This window comes from Nannospalax galili, unplaced genomic scaffold, assembly GCF_000622305.1.
Source record: "Nannospalax galili isolate Female #2095 unplaced genomic scaffold, S.galili_v1.0 scaffold87, whole genome shotgun sequence".
Classification (NCBI taxonomy): domain Eukaryota; kingdom Metazoa; phylum Chordata; class Mammalia; order Rodentia; family Spalacidae; genus Nannospalax; species Nannospalax galili.
The window spans coordinates 11,786,566-11,807,043 of NW_008360320.1; the positions used below are offsets into that span (position 1 = coordinate 11,786,566).

The 20,478-nt window shown below is 36.8% G+C and overlaps 1 protein-coding gene across 1 annotated transcript in view; it reads left to right on the forward strand.

The window, feature by feature from the left end:
* The window catches only part of Lrp1b (LDL receptor related protein 1B), a 2,166,816-nt gene that overhangs the window by 716,136 nt on the left and 1,430,202 nt on the right, over window positions 1–20,478 (forward strand). Inside the window, exon 3 of the mRNA XM_008825194.2 lies at window positions 14,227–14,364. Within this exon, the coding sequence (XP_008823416.1) occupies window positions 14,227–14,364 (138 nt within the window). The remainder of the gene's footprint in view (window positions 1–14,226; window positions 14,365–20,478) is intronic.

Genomic DNA, 20,478 nt, shown 5'->3' on the forward strand with positions numbered 1-20,478 from the left:
AGACAATTACCACCATCTATCATCCTAGTCTACATTCATTCATCCTAGTCTATAAAGTAGAATTTACTGCTGTAATTGCAAAATTACTTTAATGTGGAACAGCCTTCCTGAGTGTCCAGTCTTGATTTCATATATGAAATTCATTGAGCTCTCTGTGCTAGATACAGCAAACTTTCATATTAAGTAGTAAAGGGAATGGATTTTGAAACCCTGAAAGAGGTATCAAAGTACAAGCTTTCCTTCCCTAAAGGTCCAGGAATACAAGAAAGATGTTAGAGTTGACTTAGGGGAGGCAGCCAGACAAAATCAATCACTTTTACATTTCTTCCAGTTCTTGAATCTTCACAACATCCATCTGAAGTATGTAAACACAAAAGCTATTCCAAAAACATGTTTTACACAGAAATTATTTGGTTTGCCTGAATTACTACTAGATTGAGTACACAAGAGTCTTTGGAGATTCTTATTCATATTTCTCTTTCCTCAAGTATAATTACATAGATTATTCTAACAAATGATATGGGCTAGTATTGTTTTATTTACAACTTAAAGTTCATAAATCTAATTTCAATTATATTTGAAATACTATACAGTTCTACTTTTTCCATTTGAATTAAAATACCATCTTTTTGACTGAAGCAGCACATGCAGAAGTGAGCTGTGGGGCACTGGGATGCAGCTTGACGTAGACCACCAGCTAACTCATAGGCAAGGTCCTCAGTTCCATCCTAAGCCTTAAGAAGTAAATTTTTGTTAAAAGATAAGGGTGAACCTCACGTGATTAAAGCAATTTGATGAGAGTTGTACCCCTACTGTAAGGATAGTATATAATCAATTGTTCTATTTCATATCAGTAGATATATGCTGTACCTTATATACTACTTATACAAAACAATATGTATAGTTTCTGCAGATGTCTTGTGGTGTTTATAAGTAGCCCCAATTGCTATAATTATTTTGAACCTACAGGTGTAATAATTATAATAGGGAAATAATGTAATATTTCTGCACACTTAGTTACATAGGGCTTTTCCCTTTCAAAGTACTAAAGGTAATAATCTTTATATAATGTGTCCAACAAATGGATATTTTTTGTACAAAACATTCTTTAACAGAAACTATAAACTGAGGTGGTTGTGGTGACATGCACATTTAATCTCAGCACTTGGGAGGCAGAGGCAGGTGAATCTCTATAAGATTGAGGCCAGCCTGGTCTACATAGTGAATTCTAGGCTAGCAGGGGCTACAGAGAGACTCTGTCTCGACAAATACCAAAAATAAAAAGAAAAAAGAAAAATATAGATAGAAAAAAATTAAACACCTGTGATCAGGGTGATTGGTCTCTACAAATATTAATAAATGATGAAGCTGTGAAGCCATCAAACATTTATTATACAATAATTTTAGGCAATTACTTTTAAGACACTTGTCACAAATCCTCAGGAATCATGAAATTTTTAAATAGGTGTAGAGGTTTTTAATCAGTATTAAGATGCAGAGGGTTTTTAATTAGTATTAAGCATTACTAACTGCTGGATTTCATATGATTCTTCAAACTATCATTAAATCTCAATTTTTAAAGTGAATGCATATATGCGTAATCAGATGAAATCCATAACTTCCTAAATTTAAACTTCTTAAAGATGTTTTATGCTTTTCTGTATGAAATCAATTTTCAGCACTTTTGTGTTTAGCAGGGACAGGGTGTTCTCACTGCTACATTATGGTGCTCACTGTGGTGAATGGAGGTGAGAAAACAATGACGGTGCTTGGTCAGCAGGCAACCTGCATGTATGTTGAATTCAGAAGCTGCTCAGAGCTTTAGATGCCAGAGAAAGGGAAGATTTCATACTGGCTATGTCCATGAGTATACAGAATGCGAGATAACTGTCATGTCCCCAAAGAGCTCTCATCAGCATAGCACATCCAAACTGAGTTCAAAAGTGATTCCAATTGTTCTTTAGTACAATCTTTTGATCTAGATGCTAGGGGTATTTCCATTTTCAGATGTGGAAGGAAAGTCTCAGTGTGGCGTTTTATTCAAGTTTGGACAACCACTGAGTGGTTATAAAAAAAGCTCGAGGTTTAGTCTTCCAACCCAACTTGATTTCCACCGATTTATATTGTTTTCATAAAGACAACTCTTTGAAGAGGATGAGGTTTTATTTTTACCTTGAATGATTGTGTTAGTCAAAGGAAAACAAAAGGGTTTACGTTCTAGAGGCTGACATTACATTAAGAAAACTACAGAAGGAGGAGCAAACATGGGGCTTATAGGGACTGAAGAGGGATACCAAGCGAAGTCCAGTATAAATACTGAATAGTAAGTAGCTGTAAGGAATGCTAACTGAATTTCAGCCAAACAAGGAAATGAGGCTCAAGCATTCAGTTTTGATTTGGCTAGACTTTGAGAATCATTGTACATCAAAAAGTAGTCAGAATGAAAGTTTATTAGTACAAATTTGTCGATTGTGTTGAATGGAGGAAATTTTAAATTCTTGTACATCATAGAAAAAAATGACCATTAGCCATTCCCACACTGTGTGTTTTTTCAAGTACATATTGTATGCTGGGCAATATGTAAGGTAATGCATTGCAAAGATGAAAAAGAAATCATCATTGATGTCAAACACCTCATAGTCAATGTTAAAAGTGCTTGAAAATAACAGTCATGGACCAATTCACAGTGATGACTGTAGAATTTGGAGAACTGAGGCAAACTTTGCAGGAAAAATAACGACTACAATGCTGAAGATTCTGTTTTGCAAGCAGAAGAAGAGAAATTTCTGAAGAGATATGTGAAAAGCTTGAGGGTGGAACCTTGGAGTGGAGAAATGAAAGAGCAACAATAAAGACAGAGAAAGAGCAGTAGAGTGTGAGACTTAGAGAAGCCTGGGGAGTTTCTGAGGGGATCTGCATCCCTCTGCCTTCACCGTGAACAGATGTACAATTTAGGAACTGAATTTTGCTATTTACAAATTAGGTGAAATTTGTAAATAATGCAAAGTATTTCATGTGTTGATATCATTTAAGTCCCCATACAGATGACCTTTTTTATTTTTCAACTATTAAATGCTAATTTTACTCTTGTTTAGGAAAACTAAATCAGCAGAGCATTGAAAGCAGAGCACAGATTCAGAAAGGGATGGGATGTGATGGGACGGGATGGTTGTGCGATGAGATGGGATGGGATGGGATGGGGTAGGGTGGCCGGAGGGAATGTGACATGTACAATCTGTTTTAAATATACTCTTTTTTTCTTCTGAGTTAGATTATTTGTGTAGCCCCAGCTGGACTGGAACTTACTATTAGACCTTGTTGGCCTCAGTCTCACAGAGATCAACCTGCCACTGCTTCCTGAATGCTGGGATTAAATCATGTGCCATCATACCCATCTCTGAACATAGTTTTTTCATAGTAGATTGTCTTAGATGGGAAAAGAGGGTTGCTATTTGAGGAATGTTCACTCAGCAAAAGTGATTTTATTCTTATGTATAAATTAAGAGAATTTAGTGGATTTTAGACAGAGGATGTACAACCACTAGTAAAGTATAATTAGGAAAGATGACAAAAGTGATTCCTGGTAGAGTAAGTTCCAGACTGTGTGAGGGGAAGAGCTGAGCATTGGCCAGGGGTTCATGTTGCTGTGGGAGGCAAAGCTGAACAGCAGGCAGAAATTGACAGCTCCATCTCGTCACAAAATAATTAACTTTAGTCAGACAATACATTTGATAAAACTTATGTCTTTTCTCATTCCTTATTACTGAACAGTGCAAATACTTTCTCCATATTCAAAACACAATTCCACATTCATAAGAACACAGAGAATCACATTATCCTAAGAAGACTTGTTTATAAAACAAGGTTTAATTTAAAAAATGAAGTCTATTCCGATTAATTGGGCAAGGTACATAACTAATTTCAAGTGTAAATACTATTTTGAAGTATTGGTATAATTTAAGTCCCTCTAAGGATGAATAATTTTCTAATTGCTATAATTTAAATTTTGTTAGCTTTAGTGGATTGGCCATGTTTTCGGAATGTGCATTTCTAAACGCTGAGGTGGTAATTCAACTAAAATTCTGTGCCTGTTTAAAAAAAAATGTCTATGCATTATTCTGAAACTACCTGTGCGCTACTTTGTCACCCACCCCCATCCCAGCACTCCCTAACTCCTCAGAGTTTCTACTACTTAGAAAATAATGTCAAATACATTAATATCCTGGAGCCTTCCAACTCATTTCCAGCCATGTCCAGTTGAAGATGCCCCTTGTGATATGGAAGAGCCACTTAATGAAGTGTTGGCACATTGTCAGGAGTGCGTTCAGCTTCCATCATCACATGCCCCTTGTCACACAGGTAGATGAGTGGAAACTATGATCACATTGGCTCTTCTTTTCATTTAGGGAGATACCGAAAGAGCCTCATGGGACATGTGCTCCCTCACACCACACTTGATCACTGAGAATCAAGAATGGCTTATCCAGGGGCTGGAGAAATGACTCAGTGGTTAAGAGCCTACTGGCTGTTCTTGCAGAGGACCTGGGTCCAATAGTCAGCAACCACATGGCAGCTAACCTGTCCACAACTCCAGTTCCAGGAGAATCCAACATCCTCTTCTGAACTCCACAGGCATTTGCATGACACACATGCACTTACATACATGTAGGAAATTCTCTCATACACATAAAAGAAAGCCGTTGAATCATGAATAGGAGATGTGAAGCATAAGGCAAGAGGAATTAGCATTACAGGGAACTAGAAAAAAGTCAGAACAGGGCAAATTTCAAATGTTCATATGAGAGTACAGTGGAATTTCTTGATGAGAGCTTCCAAAAACATCCCTCTGTTGGGTTCCTCCTCATTTTTCTTTTGTCTGCCAAGACTGAACTCTAGAGTGATGGGTTCAGGATTTGTTTTCAGGCATTTTGAGAGCTGTTGGAGGAGCTAGGATCCATGTCAGTTCCCTCTCAAAGGCTTCTAAATAGGGGGAGAAAACTAATTTATCCATCATTTCAGATTAGTGGAATGTCTCCCTTAGCTACAGGTGGGCACTACAGTACTGCAGACCAAGATTTGAAGCCTTACATCTGAGAAGCACTTTCTGATTCAGAACAAAATCATCAATGAGAGATAATTGTCTAAACAACTTTTTATATGGACTTAAGCCTAACGTCTGGGAAGTGTAATCCCTTGAACCTTTAAAGAAATATACTGATGACTTTACTCTTTGGTTATACTTTCCTTTGGGTGTTTCAGACCATACAGTTGGCCCAAATAAATCATTTTATACTTACATTTAAGGTCCTTTGAGGATTCACATAGGCTTGGAAGTAGCTCCGGGCTCCTTTCTTTTACCCAGTTCCATCTATGTGAAGGTAAGTCAAAGGTCTTACTCGACCATGGCTGGCTTCACTTGGAGGCATAGATGAGCTGTTTCCTCTGAGTTGATCCTCCTCTTTGTAGACTGGACACTGGTTCAAGTCCATCTCATGGTATCGCCATGTCCTCCCTGAACAAGAAGACAGGTGACTCACGACAGTTACAGGACATTCTGAGAGATATTCCATAGTCCCCTAGAACTTAGTCAACCTTGGAGGGCAAGGGGTAAAAACTGTCCTCTAAGTCCCTCTGACCAGATTAGTATAGGCCTCAAACTATGGCTGTTACACATCCAATCAGGTTAGTTTCACCAGTCTGTACTTTTAATTACTATGTGTTATATAGATAAAGCTTTGGGTGAAAAAATAAATATTCTCAGATAAACCTTGAAAAGATACATATTTTGTTCCTTAAACTAGTTGACTAAACCTTAGAAATTTTAAGATTATCTGTATATTATTTTTGTCTTATCCTTTAAATATCATAACAAACGTACATAGACCTTCATCATTGCTGAGACATTCTCATTCTCTATTTTGGAAAATATTTCCATTCACATACCCTTTTAACATCTTTTATATTCTCATTAACTTTATTTAATAATTATGAGACATAATAACATTAACATAAATTTTCCATCTGTTGTGAGAATTCTTTTCCTGGGGATACTAAGCAATGCTTATTCCCTTTTAAGGTTCTAGTGTCAAACCACGGTTTGATTAAAGTTTTACTGGGGAACCAGTGAATTTTCTGAGCTTACTTACTGAGATAACTGAGGGTTTGCCAAGGTGTATGAGTGACCTGAGGGTATGCATATTGGAAATCCTTTACCCAGCATGGGTCAAGTCTTCTCTTCCTAGCCTTCTCCAGGTTCCATACTTTAGCCCTCCCCAAATCCAGGATGCCAAGTATGATTAGGGTAGAATTACACACAGTTGAGTGGGAAGAGTGGCTGGATACTCTTGTGAGGGTCCAATGACCCTGCTTGTCCCTCCTTTAATGAAGGAGCACAACAAATTCTGATGATATTTAGGAATCAGCTAGTGCTGATGTCATGATGATGGTAATTATTTCATGCAGAAAAGACTGCTGTACACTATTATCTAATTAAAAGGACATGGAATTTAAGAGGATTTGGTGCTAGTATCCACAAATGACGGAAAATATACGTCTTTTATTTTTCTGAGTCTGTATTATTTCACTTAGTATAACAGTTTCTAGATCCATTCATTTACCTGCAAATTTCATTATTTCTTTTTTCTTTGTTACTGAATAGAACTCCAATGTGTTAATATACCACATTTTCGTTAACCACTCATCAGTTGAAGGGCACTTAGGTTGCTTCCATCTCTTAGCTATTGTGAAAAGAGCAGCAACAACATGGTTGTACAAGTGTCTCTTCAACAAGATGAGTCCTTTGGGTATATGCCAAGGAGTTGTATAACTGGGTTTTATGGTAGGTTCATTTTTAGTTTTTTAAGAGTTCTCCACACTGTTTTCCATAGGGACTGCATGAGTCCAATCCCACCAGCAGTGAATGAACATTCCCCTTTCTCCACATCCTTGCCAGCATTTGGGATCATTTGTTCCCTTAATCCTAGCCAGTCTGGTTGGGGTAAGTTGATACCTTAGGATGGTTTTAATTTGCATTTCCCTAATTACTAACGATGTTGAACACTTTTTGAGATGTTTCTTAGCCGTCTTTATTCCTTCCTTTGAGAACTCTCTGTTTAGATCTTTAGCCCATCTTTTAATTGGGTCATTTGGTTTCTTGATTCTTTGTTTCTGAGTTCTTTATATATTCTGGATGTTAATCCTCTGTCAGATGTGTCACTGGTGAAGATTTTCCTCCATTCTATGGGTTGTCTCTTCACTTTTTTGATTTTTTATTTTGCTGTACAGAGCTTATTATTTTCTGTGACATCCCACTTGTGATTGCTGACCTTAATTCCTGAGCAACTTCTGTCCAATTAGGAAAATCCTTTCCCACACGTATATCTTGTAAGCTACTGTCGCGTGAGTTCTCTTAGGGTCTCTTGCTCTTGGTGCTATTAGACAAACCACATAATGCATCTTCATCTGAATTTTTCATAGTTTATATTTTTTGGGGGGGAGGGGAGAGACTTACAAAGAAATGAACACCCCACATCCAGCACCAAGCTCTGGAAGGTGGCCCGCAGCTCCAGATCGCTTTTGCCCACAGTCTGCCTCAATTTGCATCCCCGCATGTCCAATCACCCCACAGATATCCGTGAGGGGTCCACGGGGTCCTTGCGAAGTCCCCCAGCCTTCCACAGGGTGCAAGGCAGGTAGGCTTGTCTGGTCCCTGTTCCCTGCTTCCCAGTATGGTGCCAATCCTTTTGTTCCAATCTCTCTCCATACTAGACTCCAACCTTCTTCCCAGAGTGCCCTGCACTAGCCCATGGCTCTTCAGAAGCCTGGGAGGATGAATCTTTTTTAGGCTACAGTTATTTCCAATATTTTCTTCTATTAGTTTCAGGGTTTCCTGTTTCACGTTGAGGTCTTTGATTCATTTAGAGTTGACTTTTGTGCAAGGTGAAAGATAAGGATCTAGTTTAATTCTTCTACAGGTGAAGATCCAGTTTTCACAGCACCATTTGTTGACGATGCTGTCTTTCCTCCGTGGTGTGTTCTTGGCACTTTCATCAAATATCAGGTGGCTGAAATTGCATGTACTGGGGTTTGGAACTTCAATGGTGTTTCATTGATCTATGTGTCTACTTTTGTGCCTGTACTATGCTGCTTTTATGACTATAGATCTGTAGTATATGTTGAGATTTGGTATACTAATCCCCCCAGTGCTGCTCTTGTGTTCACGGTTGCTTTGGCTATCTGGGGTCTTTTGTGCTTCCATATGAATTTAAGCTTTTTTTTTTTTTTTTCTATTTCTGTGAAGTATGTCATGGGAATTTTCATTGAGATTGCATTGACTCTATGTATTGCTTTTGGTAGGATGGTCATTTTCACAATATTAATTCTTACAAACCATAAGCATGGGATGTTCTTTCATCTCCTGGTGTCTTCCTCAATCTCTTTAACAATTTAAAATTTTCATTGTAGAGATCCTTGGTGTCTTTGGTCAGATTTATTCCAAGATATTTTATTTTTGCAGCAATTGTAAATGGGAGCAGTTCCCTGTATTCAATTGCTTGTTATTGGTATATAGAAAGGCTACTGAATTTTGTAGATTGATTTTATAACCTGCCACTATACTGAAAGTGTTGATCATTTTTCAGAGTTTTCTGGTGGAACTTTTGGAATCTCTTAGGTAGTATCATATCTGCAAACAGTGATAGCTTGGCCTCTTCATTTCCAAGTAGTACTCCTTTAATTTCCTTCTCCTGTCTTATTGCTCTAGCAAGCATTTCAAACACTGTGTTGAAAAGTAATGGAGATAGTGGACATCCTTGTGTGGTTCCTGTTTTTAATTGGAATGCTTCTGTTTTTTCTCCATTTAGAATAATGTTGGTTGTGGGTTTGTTGTATATAGCTTTAATTATGTTGAGGTCTGTTCCCTGTAGTTCAATTCCCTCTAGGACTTTGAACATAAATGCATGCTGAATTTTGCCAAAAGCCTTTTCTGCATCTATTGAGATGACAATGTGGTTTTTGCTTTATGTCCATTTATATGATTAATGACATGTATAGACTTCTGTATATTGAACTATCCCTGCATCTCTAGGATAAAGCTGACTTGATCATGGTGGATGATATTTTTGATGTGTGTCTGTATGCAGTTTGCAAGTATCTTGTTGAGAATTTTTGCATCTATGTTCATTAAGGATATGGGTCTATAGTTTTCTTTTTTGCTTGTTTCTTTCCACGGTTTGGGTACATGCTAGCTTCATAGAAAGAATTTGGGAGTTCTCCCTCTGTTTCTATTGTTTTGAATAATTTAAGTAGTATTGGTTGGAGGTCTTCTTTAAAAGTCCGGTAGAATTCTTCTGTAAATCCATCTGGTCCTGGGCTTTTTTTAGTTAGGTGACTTTGTATTATTGTTTCAATATCCTTATATGTTATGGGTCTGTTTAAATTGTTAATCTCTTCTTGGTTTAATTTTGGTGGGTCCCATGATTTTAGATACCCATCTATTTCGTTTAAATTTTCAAATTTAATAGAGTATAGGTTTCTTAAATATTGACTTATAATGATCTAGATCTTTTCGTTGTCTGTTGTGATGTTTCTCCTTTCATCTCTGATTTTATTTTGGATTTGCTCTTTCTTTCTTTTTGTTAACTAGGCTAGTTGTCTATCTTGTGTAGCTTTCCAATGAACCAGCTCTTAGATTCATTGATTTTTTTTATATTGTTTTCTTTGTTTCTAGTTCATTAATTTCTGCTCTGATATTTGTTATTTCTTCTCTTCTGCTTGATTTGGTTTCATTTGTTCTTGCCTTTCCAGCATCTTGAGTTACAGTGTTAGGTCATTTATTTGGGCTCTTTCTAATTTTTTAATATAGGCACTTAAAGCTATAAACTTCCCTCTTAGGACTGCTTTTAAAGTGTCCCAGAGATTGTGTTGTGTTGTATTGTCCTTTTTGTTGAATTACAGGAATTCTTTTTTGTCTTTCTTAATTTCTTCTTTGACCCACTCATTGTTTAGGAGTGTGTTGTTTAATCCCCATGAGTTCATGTAGTGACTAGGGCTTCGTCCAGTGTTGATTTTGAGCGTTTTGCATTGTGGTCCAATAGAATGCATGGATATTTCAATTTTTTTGTATTTATTGAGGTTTGTTTTGTGACCCAGTATGTGGTTAATTTTTGAAAAGTTCCATGGGGTGCTGAGTAAAAACTGTATTCTTTGGTGTTTGGGTGGAATATTTCAAAGATGTCTGTTAAGTCCATTTGATGTATGGTATCATTCAAGTCAGGTGACTCTCTGTTTATTCTTTGTCCAGTTGACAGGTCTAATGGAGACAGTGGGATACTAGAGTCCCCTACTATTACTTAGTTGGGGTTAATCTGTGTCTTAAAGTCCTGCAGTGTTGTTTATATGGATTTGGCTGCATCATAGTTTGGTGCATATAGGTTACAGATTGTAGTAACTTCTTGGTTAATTGTGCCTTTGATCAGAATGAAGTGATCCTCCTTATCTCTTCTGATTATTTTACTTGGAAGTCTATTTTGTCAGATATTAGAATTGCAACCCCTGCTTGTTTCTTAGTGCCATTTGCTTGGAATATTCTTTTCCATCCTTTCACCTTAAGGTAGTGCCTGTCTTGAGATGGATTTCTTGCAGACAGAATAAAGATGGATTTTGTTTCTTAATCCATTCAGTTAGCCTATGTCTTTTGACTGGGGAGTTCAGTCAATAATAACCATTGATATTTAAGGTTATTATTGAAAGATGTTTATTGGTTGCCATCATTTTGACTGCTGTTTGTGTTCTTTGTCTAAATTTTTGTTTCCTCAATTATACCTTTATTTCTTTTCTTTCATTGCCTCTGGGATAAAGTTGTTCCTTTCTCCTCTCTTTCTATTGCTTCAAGTATTCTTTGAAGGACTGGTTTCATGGGCATGCATTCTTTCAGGCTTTTTGTGTCATGGAAGATTTTTCTTTCCCCCTCAACTACAATAGATATCTTTGCTCAGTAAAGTATTCTGGGTTGGCATCTATTGTAATTTAGAACTGGAAATACCTTGGTCCAGGCTCTTCTGGCTTTCATAGTCTGCACTGATAAGTCAACTGTAATTCTGATGGGCTTTCCTTTGTATGTGAATTGTTGTTTTTCTTTTGTTGCTTTCAGTATTCTCTCTTTTTTTCTGTATATTTAGTGTACATTTAGTGGGGAGTTTCTTTTCTGATCCTATTTGGTGTTCTATGTGCTTCCTATATTTGTATGGGGATGTCTTTCCTTAATTTCAGGAAATTCTCTTCTACAACCCTGTTTAAGATCTGTTCAATACCACTAACCTGATTTTCTTCTCCTTCCTCTACGCCTATGACATATAGATTTGGCCTTTTCATGGGGTATCACATCTCTTGCATATTCCATTCCTTTTTTAAAAAAGGTTTCATAATCATTGCTTGAGTGGTCCAGTTCTGCAACTTTATCCTCTAGTGTTGATATTCTGTTTTCCGTTTCATTCATTCTAGCCACGAGGCTTTCTCCTGTTGTTTCAAGTTTGCTTATTGAACTTTGCACTTCCTTCTTATTTCTGCCTGAGTTTTCTTCAATGTTTCTATCTCTTTTGTGAATTCATTCAGAAATTTATCCTTATCTTCTTTTAGCTCTTTGATTTTTTTTTGTTCATGTGTTCTTTAAATTTGTTGAATTCCTTGATCATGTTTATGATTGTTCTTTTAAATTCTATGTCCTGGGTTATTTCTAGGGGGTTCTCCCTGTAGAACTCTTCTACAGGACTGGTGGAGTTTGTTGAGAATATAGTGTTTTAGCTTTCCATTTCATTATTCTTTTCTTGTGATTTTGGCATATGAATTTCTTTTGTTGTTTGTGATTCTGATATGAGAATTAAGTTGAAGTATGTTTCTGTTTGTATTATTGGTGTGCCTTGGCCCTTTTCTTATTGTTTATGTAAAGCTGGTTGGTACAGAGTTCAAGTTTTCTCAGGTTTTATTTTGGAGGGTGCTAATGGCTTCAGATCAGCATCATGTGGAGGCAGAACCTGGGCACTCTCAGGCAGCCCGCTGAGTTCTCAGCCTCTATGCCAGAGGGAGGCCAGGAACAGGCACTCTCTGGTGGTCTGCTGAAATCACAGTCACTACATAGATGGAGGGCGGAGCCCACCTCTCAGGCTGTCTGCTAAGATCTTGGCCTTATCAGGTGTGTGAATACTGAGAGAAAAGGCTGAGGTTCAGTCCAGCAGTCATGCTCCAGCTGTCTTGTAGAATCCTTGCAAACTAGAAACTCAGATATCAGAGTATCTAAGACAGTGAAGACTCCGAGTGTAGAAAGACACCTCCTATTTCTCTAGTTCTTACCATCTTCCCTCTTGATCCTGTCTGCTACCACCAAGAATGTTCTCATACTTCTGTGGACTGCCTTTGAATAAGCCAAATAGGCTCCTGTTTGTAAATAGACAATTCTGTCTTCTGACCAAGGTGTGGCTTTCTCTTCTGTGATCCTCATTGATTCCTTGACCACTTTAAAATGGATATTCATAATTTCATTGCAGCTACCCACAAATCGCTTTTCATTGAATAGTAATATTTTGTAATTACTAATTCAGTCTAATTTCTTACTGTAAAGTTTCTAAAATCTCCTCAACTTATGGACTCATTCAGAATTTATATAAAGAGGTCTATACATAACTGGACTAAACATCATTTTGACAGCAAATGCATATTTGGTGTTTACCAGGTGGTACACAGGGAGCTTTTAATGTAGTCTTCACCACAACCCTGTGAAGTTCAGAGATGGCACATAAGGCACATAACTTGCCTAAGCCATTTGTAAGGCCAGGTGCCAGCCAAGATTTGAACCCAAAAATCTGGTTCTAGAATCTGTTACTGTCTGTGTTACATTGTGTTTTTTAATGTGACTAAGACATTGAATTTCTACACTATGCCAGCTTTTCACTGCTCTCTGTTCCTTGTGTTCCAAAGCCTTTGGCCTTCAGAAAAACCTATACATAAGATGTTGAAATTCCATTTTTATAGATAAAAATACCAATGTGAACTTAATTACACTAATTGATACCTTTACAATTGACAGTGTTATGATTAAAATTTAAGTGTGTGTGAACATAGAGCCAGGGCTGCAGTAACAACCTACATTGGGTTAATAACACTGACATTACTACAGTTTGGAACCTGGAGTCATCAACTCTAAATATCATATTGGCAACATGCCATGCATGTATGGCTATAATTTGGAAATGAACAGCTGGATATTCAGATAGCAGTCAGACAATGTAGATGTTTGGTGAAGATTTCGTTTTAATAATCATTTAGTAAAAGACACCGTGACTTCCGCATACCTTTAAAAAGAAGAGTAATCACAAAAAAAGTAGTCCCCACCAACAACAGGTGAACTCAGTGAGGTTGCCCTCTCTCAGTGTCAACACTTTACACCATAGAATTCTCTACTGTATTTTGGTGACATCGGGAAAGATACTTTTAAAAATAAAAATATACCAAGACATTTATAACTAGTTGTTCATAATATTCTAAAAGATCAGTTAAAATGAAATACCTTTTGAATTTAATAAAACATTGTTGAAATGTCACTATAGGTTAAGTTCCTTTTACAAAAGGCTTGGGACCAGAAGTATTTCAGGTTTGGGGTTTTGTGGGTCTTGGAACACCCACTCAGGCTTTACTAGTTTAATAAGATGAACATCTCTAGCACAGAATCCAAATTCCAAGGTGCTCCAAATTCTAAACCTTTTTGAAAGTCACATTGATACTTAAAACATTCAGATTTGGAGAATTTTGATTTTTAGGGTTTGAATTGGAATGTTCAAACTATAAAATGGTTTGCAGTAAATTGTCATGATCCATCTTTCAAGTGGAGAAATTTGAGACTGAGGAAGCTTAAGATATTTGCTAAATTTTTCTAGGAATGAGAAAGAGAGCAAGCAAATTACCTTCTCATTTTCAATCCATGCTGATTTAATGGTTGAAAACCATATTTATTTTTTAATACACAATTTGAGAAAAGTACACTACTTCTTTTGCTATACACCTTCTTAAAATGAGTTTTTAAAAATCACATTGGCAATCTTGATTTTTTTTAAAAAAAAATCAGAGCTGTTCTCTGGTAGTATTATCTGCAGTTTTATTTTGTAAATTAAAGCTATTAATTTTGTGCTTGAAGAACAAATTAATAATGTCTTTTCTTTCTACTGCCCTATTTCTTAGGTCCTGAGAAGGTGGAAATGAAATGCCCCCTGAATTATGTCATTTGCCGTGGTGCCAGGATGTGTATCCATTTATCACAACTGTGCAACGGAGTGTTGGACTGCTCAGATGGCGATGATGAAGGCATGCATTGTCAGGGTGAGTCTGCTTTGGAAAAACACAACTGAAATATTCAATTTTGTGTGATTTTGAAAATGTAAAGACCACTATGCCTGCCTGTCCAACTGTAGTCATGTCAGTTATTGAGAAACCGTGACTGTTATTGCCAGTCTGTACGAACCTCGAAGATGTAATTATTGCATTTTCTTGAAAAACACATTAGCAAAAATATACATGGACCCAGACTTTGAAGTTGGGCTTTTAAATAATTTTTTTTTCATATAAAATTGTCCTTTTGAGTGAAGGAGAGAAAAGGAGTTTTCATCACAGTAAATGGTCAGCACACAGGCCTGCTTATACAAACCTTTGCTTAAAAAATACTTGAAGAACCACTCCTACAATTTGGTATTTTCACAAATGTATTCATAGGAAATATGTTCTTAAATTTTATTTTTTCCATATTTTGCCATTGACATTTTTACAATTTTTTGTGTTTTAAATATCAGCATTAAATTTCTGCAATAATATGAAAGAAATGAAAATATAAAGAAACTATTAAATTAACTAAATAGAACATTTTGAATAAGTGGAGGTTGATTAGAGGGAGTAAAACATACGACTAAGAAATATAAGAGCTTGAGAAAAAGCACCAGACATAGGTGACAATCCAGAAGTGGAAACAGCATCAGGTCATCAGTCAGGCAAGTCAGGGTGCAAGATGGGGCCAGGAAAGTATCAGTGGAAGAAGATGCTGGTCCTTGATGCTTGCAGTCAAAAAGTAATACAAATACTGGGGCCAAAATGTCAACAGAAATCTGTTCTTCATGTTAGGGTCGATGATACTGAGAACAGGGGAAGTTTTAAAAAACTGAAGAGCTTGGTCTGGAGAGATGGCTCAGTGGTTAAAGAGTACTTACTGCTCTTGCAGAGGACGAGTGCAGTTCCCGGCACATTTGTTGGGCAGCTCAAAACTGCCTGGAACAGTGGCTCCCAAGACACTGATGGCCTCCAGAGGAACCTACACACATGTGGACATACATCCACAATACACACACACAGACACACACACACACATATACACAAATAAGTAAAACAGACTTGTCTGAACTCTGAAGAAGTTCACTTAAGATAATTACTGTGATGTGAGAAAAGGCACTAGACAGTAAATTCACAATTTTCCTGTAAACTCATTATCTACACGGGTTTAAAGTCTTCAAATTCAGACTGCTTTTCAGAGAGAGGTTCGTTAAAAAAAAATGTGCATGCTGAACTGAGACTACCTGTAGACTATCTTGGATGAAGACATCAGCAGGATTTGGGCCTAGAAATTGAGAAAAGTCTTGGAAAAAGAGTAAGTCCTAAAAAGAAAAATCAGAAAGGCAATAATGTTGAAAGAATATAGATATGCACTGAACTCTACTGCATCACTGAGTCCTTCCGTCCCTGTAGAGGGGCTTCAATAGACTGACCCTGTGGACAGATTCCAACTGGGAAGTTGAAGGTACTCAGCATGCCCCCCAACCCCCAATTTGTTTCCATTCTTGATTTTAAGCTCTGAAATAGCCATTATGAGCTAAAAGATTCTTATGGTTGCACCTGTTCATGCAATGCCTGGGGAGGTCAGAAGAGGGCATTGGGCCCTATGGAACTAGAGTTATGGATGGTTGTTAGCCACCATGCAGGTGGAGGTTATAGAACCCAGGTTTTCTGAAAGAGGAGCCAGTGCTCTTAAGTGCTGAGCCATCACTCCAGCCCCATGACTAAGGTTTAAAAACATTTAATTTATTACATCAGCAAACACTACTCCCTCAAAACGATTACATAAATTGGAATACATTAAATTTAAGTGCTGTGGATCTACAAAAAATATATGTGACCTTTTTTTTTTTTTTTTTTTTTTTTTTTACTGTAGCCCCAGCTGTCTTGGAACTCACTATGTAGACCAGGCTGGCCTTGAACTCACTGAGACAGTGAGATCTGCCTGCCTCTGCCACCAGGCCCAGCATATGTGACTATTTTAATGAAATTTATTTTGTTATTTCATAGATTATACTGAATAAAGTGATTCAGCATTTGCTTCTGATTGAGTCATATGTACATTTTGCTTTGTGTCACTATTTTTTCTTTGGTAATTTTCTTTTATTAATTGTTGCAGATTTCATATTTTTATGAATACCAACCTCTCTCCATAATTTTTCACAGTTGATTGTATTACTTTGACCTTTCATGTATTTCTAGATTTCACCAAAGAAAGTATTTTATAAGACCTCAGTAAGAATTCACTTTAACTTGTGGAGGACTTAGAAACAATGAGTAATATATTGAGGTTTTTATTTGCTGTGTACCTTCGTGAATGACTTCCCCAGTTGCCTTGTCCACGTGTGTTTCATAGAATGGTATATAATCAATGCTAAAAGTTAAGTCATTCCAAGGGAAGTGGCTAAATAGTTTTGCATCAAGAAAAGAAGCCCCAAAATGTGTTTACTTGATTGGACTCCAACACGTGGACAGAATAAAGATATCTTTTAGACAACATTAGATTTGCTTAATGTACTTGGGCTTTTTAGGGAGGAGGAAATGGCTGGTTGTTCACAAAATTGCCCTACAGGAGTAAGATCTTCCGACCCTCATTCAGCCTCCTGTCTGCTGTCGCTAGCAAAGGTTTTCAGACACCAACACTAGAACTGTTTCTCATCTTCTATAGACACAAAATAAAGAAAGAAGCTGGTCCATGCACTTCTGTGTAGAACACTCTGCACTTCTGTGTAGAGCAACTCTATTGAACACCTTCTCTTAACATTGTTGTCTTGATTTTTATTCTTTTTGCTTTCAGAGCATGTATTGCAATTTAAATAATTATACATAAAGCCCAAGCCATGACTCAAAAAGGAATTCACTTCTATCTTCTAATAAATGATTCAAAGTACAGTTGATGGTATATTGTAGTCTTTATGAAAATTAGTAAGAAGTAAAGTGCAGTTTTGGAGGTTGTGTTCTGGTCTTGGGAATGCTTTTGTATCGAGTGAATTGTTTTCTGAATGTTTCCTAGAAAAATCAATTCCTTTCTAGTAAAAATAATGAAAAATATCTATTATTAATGATTTTCTGTAACACTGATATTTTAATCTCCATAATTTAGTTCCATTTGATCAAAGAGAAATGGATTTTTTATGGGCATAGATATATAGAAATTTTCTTGCAAGATTTTTTACAATAAGCACTAGCAAAACAACCACATTGTATTTTCAAAAATTTCATCTCCTCAGTGTTTTCAAAGTAGTAGTAATATTACCCTTTCTAAACTGTGAGAACAATAAAAAACATATAATAAAACAGGAGACTGTTCCATCTAGAATAATCCTCACAGGTTTGCAGACTGCTAGAAGTTAGCAGAGACCAGACTCAGAAACATATCAAAATGCAGTTTTAAAATGTGATTCTATTTATGAAAATTGATTATGTCCACATTCAGGCGGGTATAAGAATGGGGAAGGCATTTGTATTTCTGATCCTATGCAGGTTACGAAGCTGTACAAAAAGACAATGCATTTGAATGCCCATGGGAATGACATTCCCCAGGCAGTCTCCTTTCAGTCTGTTGAAATACTACCACAACTCAATAGATCCCTGCTGAAAAAGTTTTTAATTTATGTCACAATAAAAATAATTACATAATCCATGTAGGTTCATTTCTCCAAATATTCAATACTTTTTACACCTAAAGAGATAAAATATGTGAAGAATTGAACATATTTGGAATGAAAGTCTTGGACAAATGAAATGATTACCTCCAAACCACACAAGAGTACCCTTAGAAATGCACACACTAATATTTTTTAATTGTTCACTTTGTCTTTTCAGAACCTATTTTCATGTAACTTTGAATCTACCATATATGTAATTGAGAAATTTGTCCAGAGATCTAGCAAAGGAAAACGCTCTTCTTTTAATATTTCATCTAATTCCTAAAGAAACAGAGTAAATTATACATTGCATGTGGTTCTTGACCTGGCTGAACCTTCTTCGTGTGTGCTGTTTCATCCCCATTCATCTTCAGTCTCTTCCCACAAGTTCTAACGTGTTTTCTATAGATATCAAACAGAATACCTAAATTTTGTATAGCTGATCTCCTTTTTATTTTGTTATCCACAATTTATTAAAAATTGCTAATAATAAGTTGTAGAGAAATATATAACTAATAGGCTTCTCAGAGTGGACCAAGATAAAAGGAGGCCTTTTTTATTACAATGATTCACTATAAGAATATTACTAAACTTTTAAGTTTCTAGTTTAAATATATATTTTATTTTTAGTTTTATAAAATAATATATTTATTTTTTTATATTTTATATGTATGAGTGTATTGCCTGCATGTATGCAAGTGCACCTGTATTGGCCAGAAGAGAGCACCAGATTCCCTGAAACTGGAGTTATTGGACAGTTGTTAGCCACCCTGGGGGTGCTAGGAACTGTACCTGGGTCCTCTACAATAGCAGACAGTGCTCTTAATGCCTGAACTTTATCTCCCACCCCAGATCACATCTACATTTAAATTTTTCTTTAAAAAATTAACCTAAGAACTAATTTGGGGCCCAAATATTGAGGAATTTTCTTTCCCCCTTTCAGAATGGAAAAATTTATCTTCATCCACAGTGTTTCATTTAGTTGTTCTAACACTGCCTTCATACATTTATGAAATCATTTTATAGCAACTAGAATTCAAAAAGGGAGGAAGGACAAAAAGGAGGGAGAGAGGGAAGGGAAGAAGAAGGGAGGAAGGGAGGGAAGAGGGAGGGAGGGAGGAAAGAATGAAGAACAGAATGGAAAAAAGGGGTGGGGGTAGGAAGGAAACGGGAAAACTGATGGTGACACATGGATTTCTAATAATTTGTTATTTTTATTTTCACTTTAGAGTGTCAACCAATCTTGCTCAAGTATCATTTTAAATGTTCCACTGCAAAAAAAAAAATATCCAACATCTCATAAGTTAAAATCATGGTAAAGAGGCACTCATAATTCAAAAAAAGTATTGAAGCACTATATTTGAAAGCGATGTTTAGAAAGTCAGTTGCACAAACACAGCTTCAAGCACAGGGAGAGAAATCACCTCTCAGGCCTGCCCAGGTAGCTTGAAACCTTCAGAAGCTGACAGCTAGCAGACATGATGACATCAGTCTGTAATTCCAGGGCAGGGGAAGTAGAAGTACGAGAGTGGGGTAGTTGGAGTCCAGCCTGTGCTACAATGAAAACTCTATTCCCCCACAAAAACAGTTAATCAATCCAAGAACCAACCAAAAATGCAAACACACGAACACAAACAAACAAAAAGCCTGTTGTAAAGAAACAAAGACATGGGGCTGGAGAGAAGGCTCAGCAGTTAAGATCACTGGTTGTTCTTGCAGTAGACCCGGGTTTGAATCCCAGCAACAACATGGCAGCTAATAACTGTCCATAACTCCAGTTCTGAGGAATCCAACAGCCTCTTTTGTCCTCCACGGGCATTGCACAACATGGGTGCACTTACCTACACGCAGACATTACACTCATGCACAAAAAATAAAAGTAATAAATAAAATATTTAAGAAAGATGGAATTGCCAAGAAAACCCAGTGTTGTATGATTCGACCACTTTTGACTAGCAAACCTCATGCTTTATGTTGTGTTGAGTTGTGCTCAGGGGAGTAGATTGTCTCAAATCTATCTCAGGTATAAACATCATATTTTAGAGATTAATTTTTAGAATTTAGTTAGGTGAATGGCTACGATCCTTATCTGTAATCAATTTCCATAACAACTTTAACCACAGAAACAAAACAGTCAGCCCTAGAAGGGGTTGTGGAGATGCTCAGTTGGTAAAGTGTTTGCTGCAACATGAGGACCTGAATTCAATCCCCAACAACCACACAAAACAGCAAGATACAGCAGCAATGTGCACCTGCAGGCACAGCACTGGTAGGTAGAGACAGGAGGCTTTCTGGGAAGCCAGTCCATCTTAATCATTGAACTCCAGACTCAGTGAGAAACTCTGCCACCAAAAATAAGGTGGAGATGATTGAAGAAAATACCCAATATTGACTTTTGACCTCCACATGTGTATATGAAGAATAAGTTCACTATGAATCATCCTTAATTATGTATTTATTTTATTTTCTA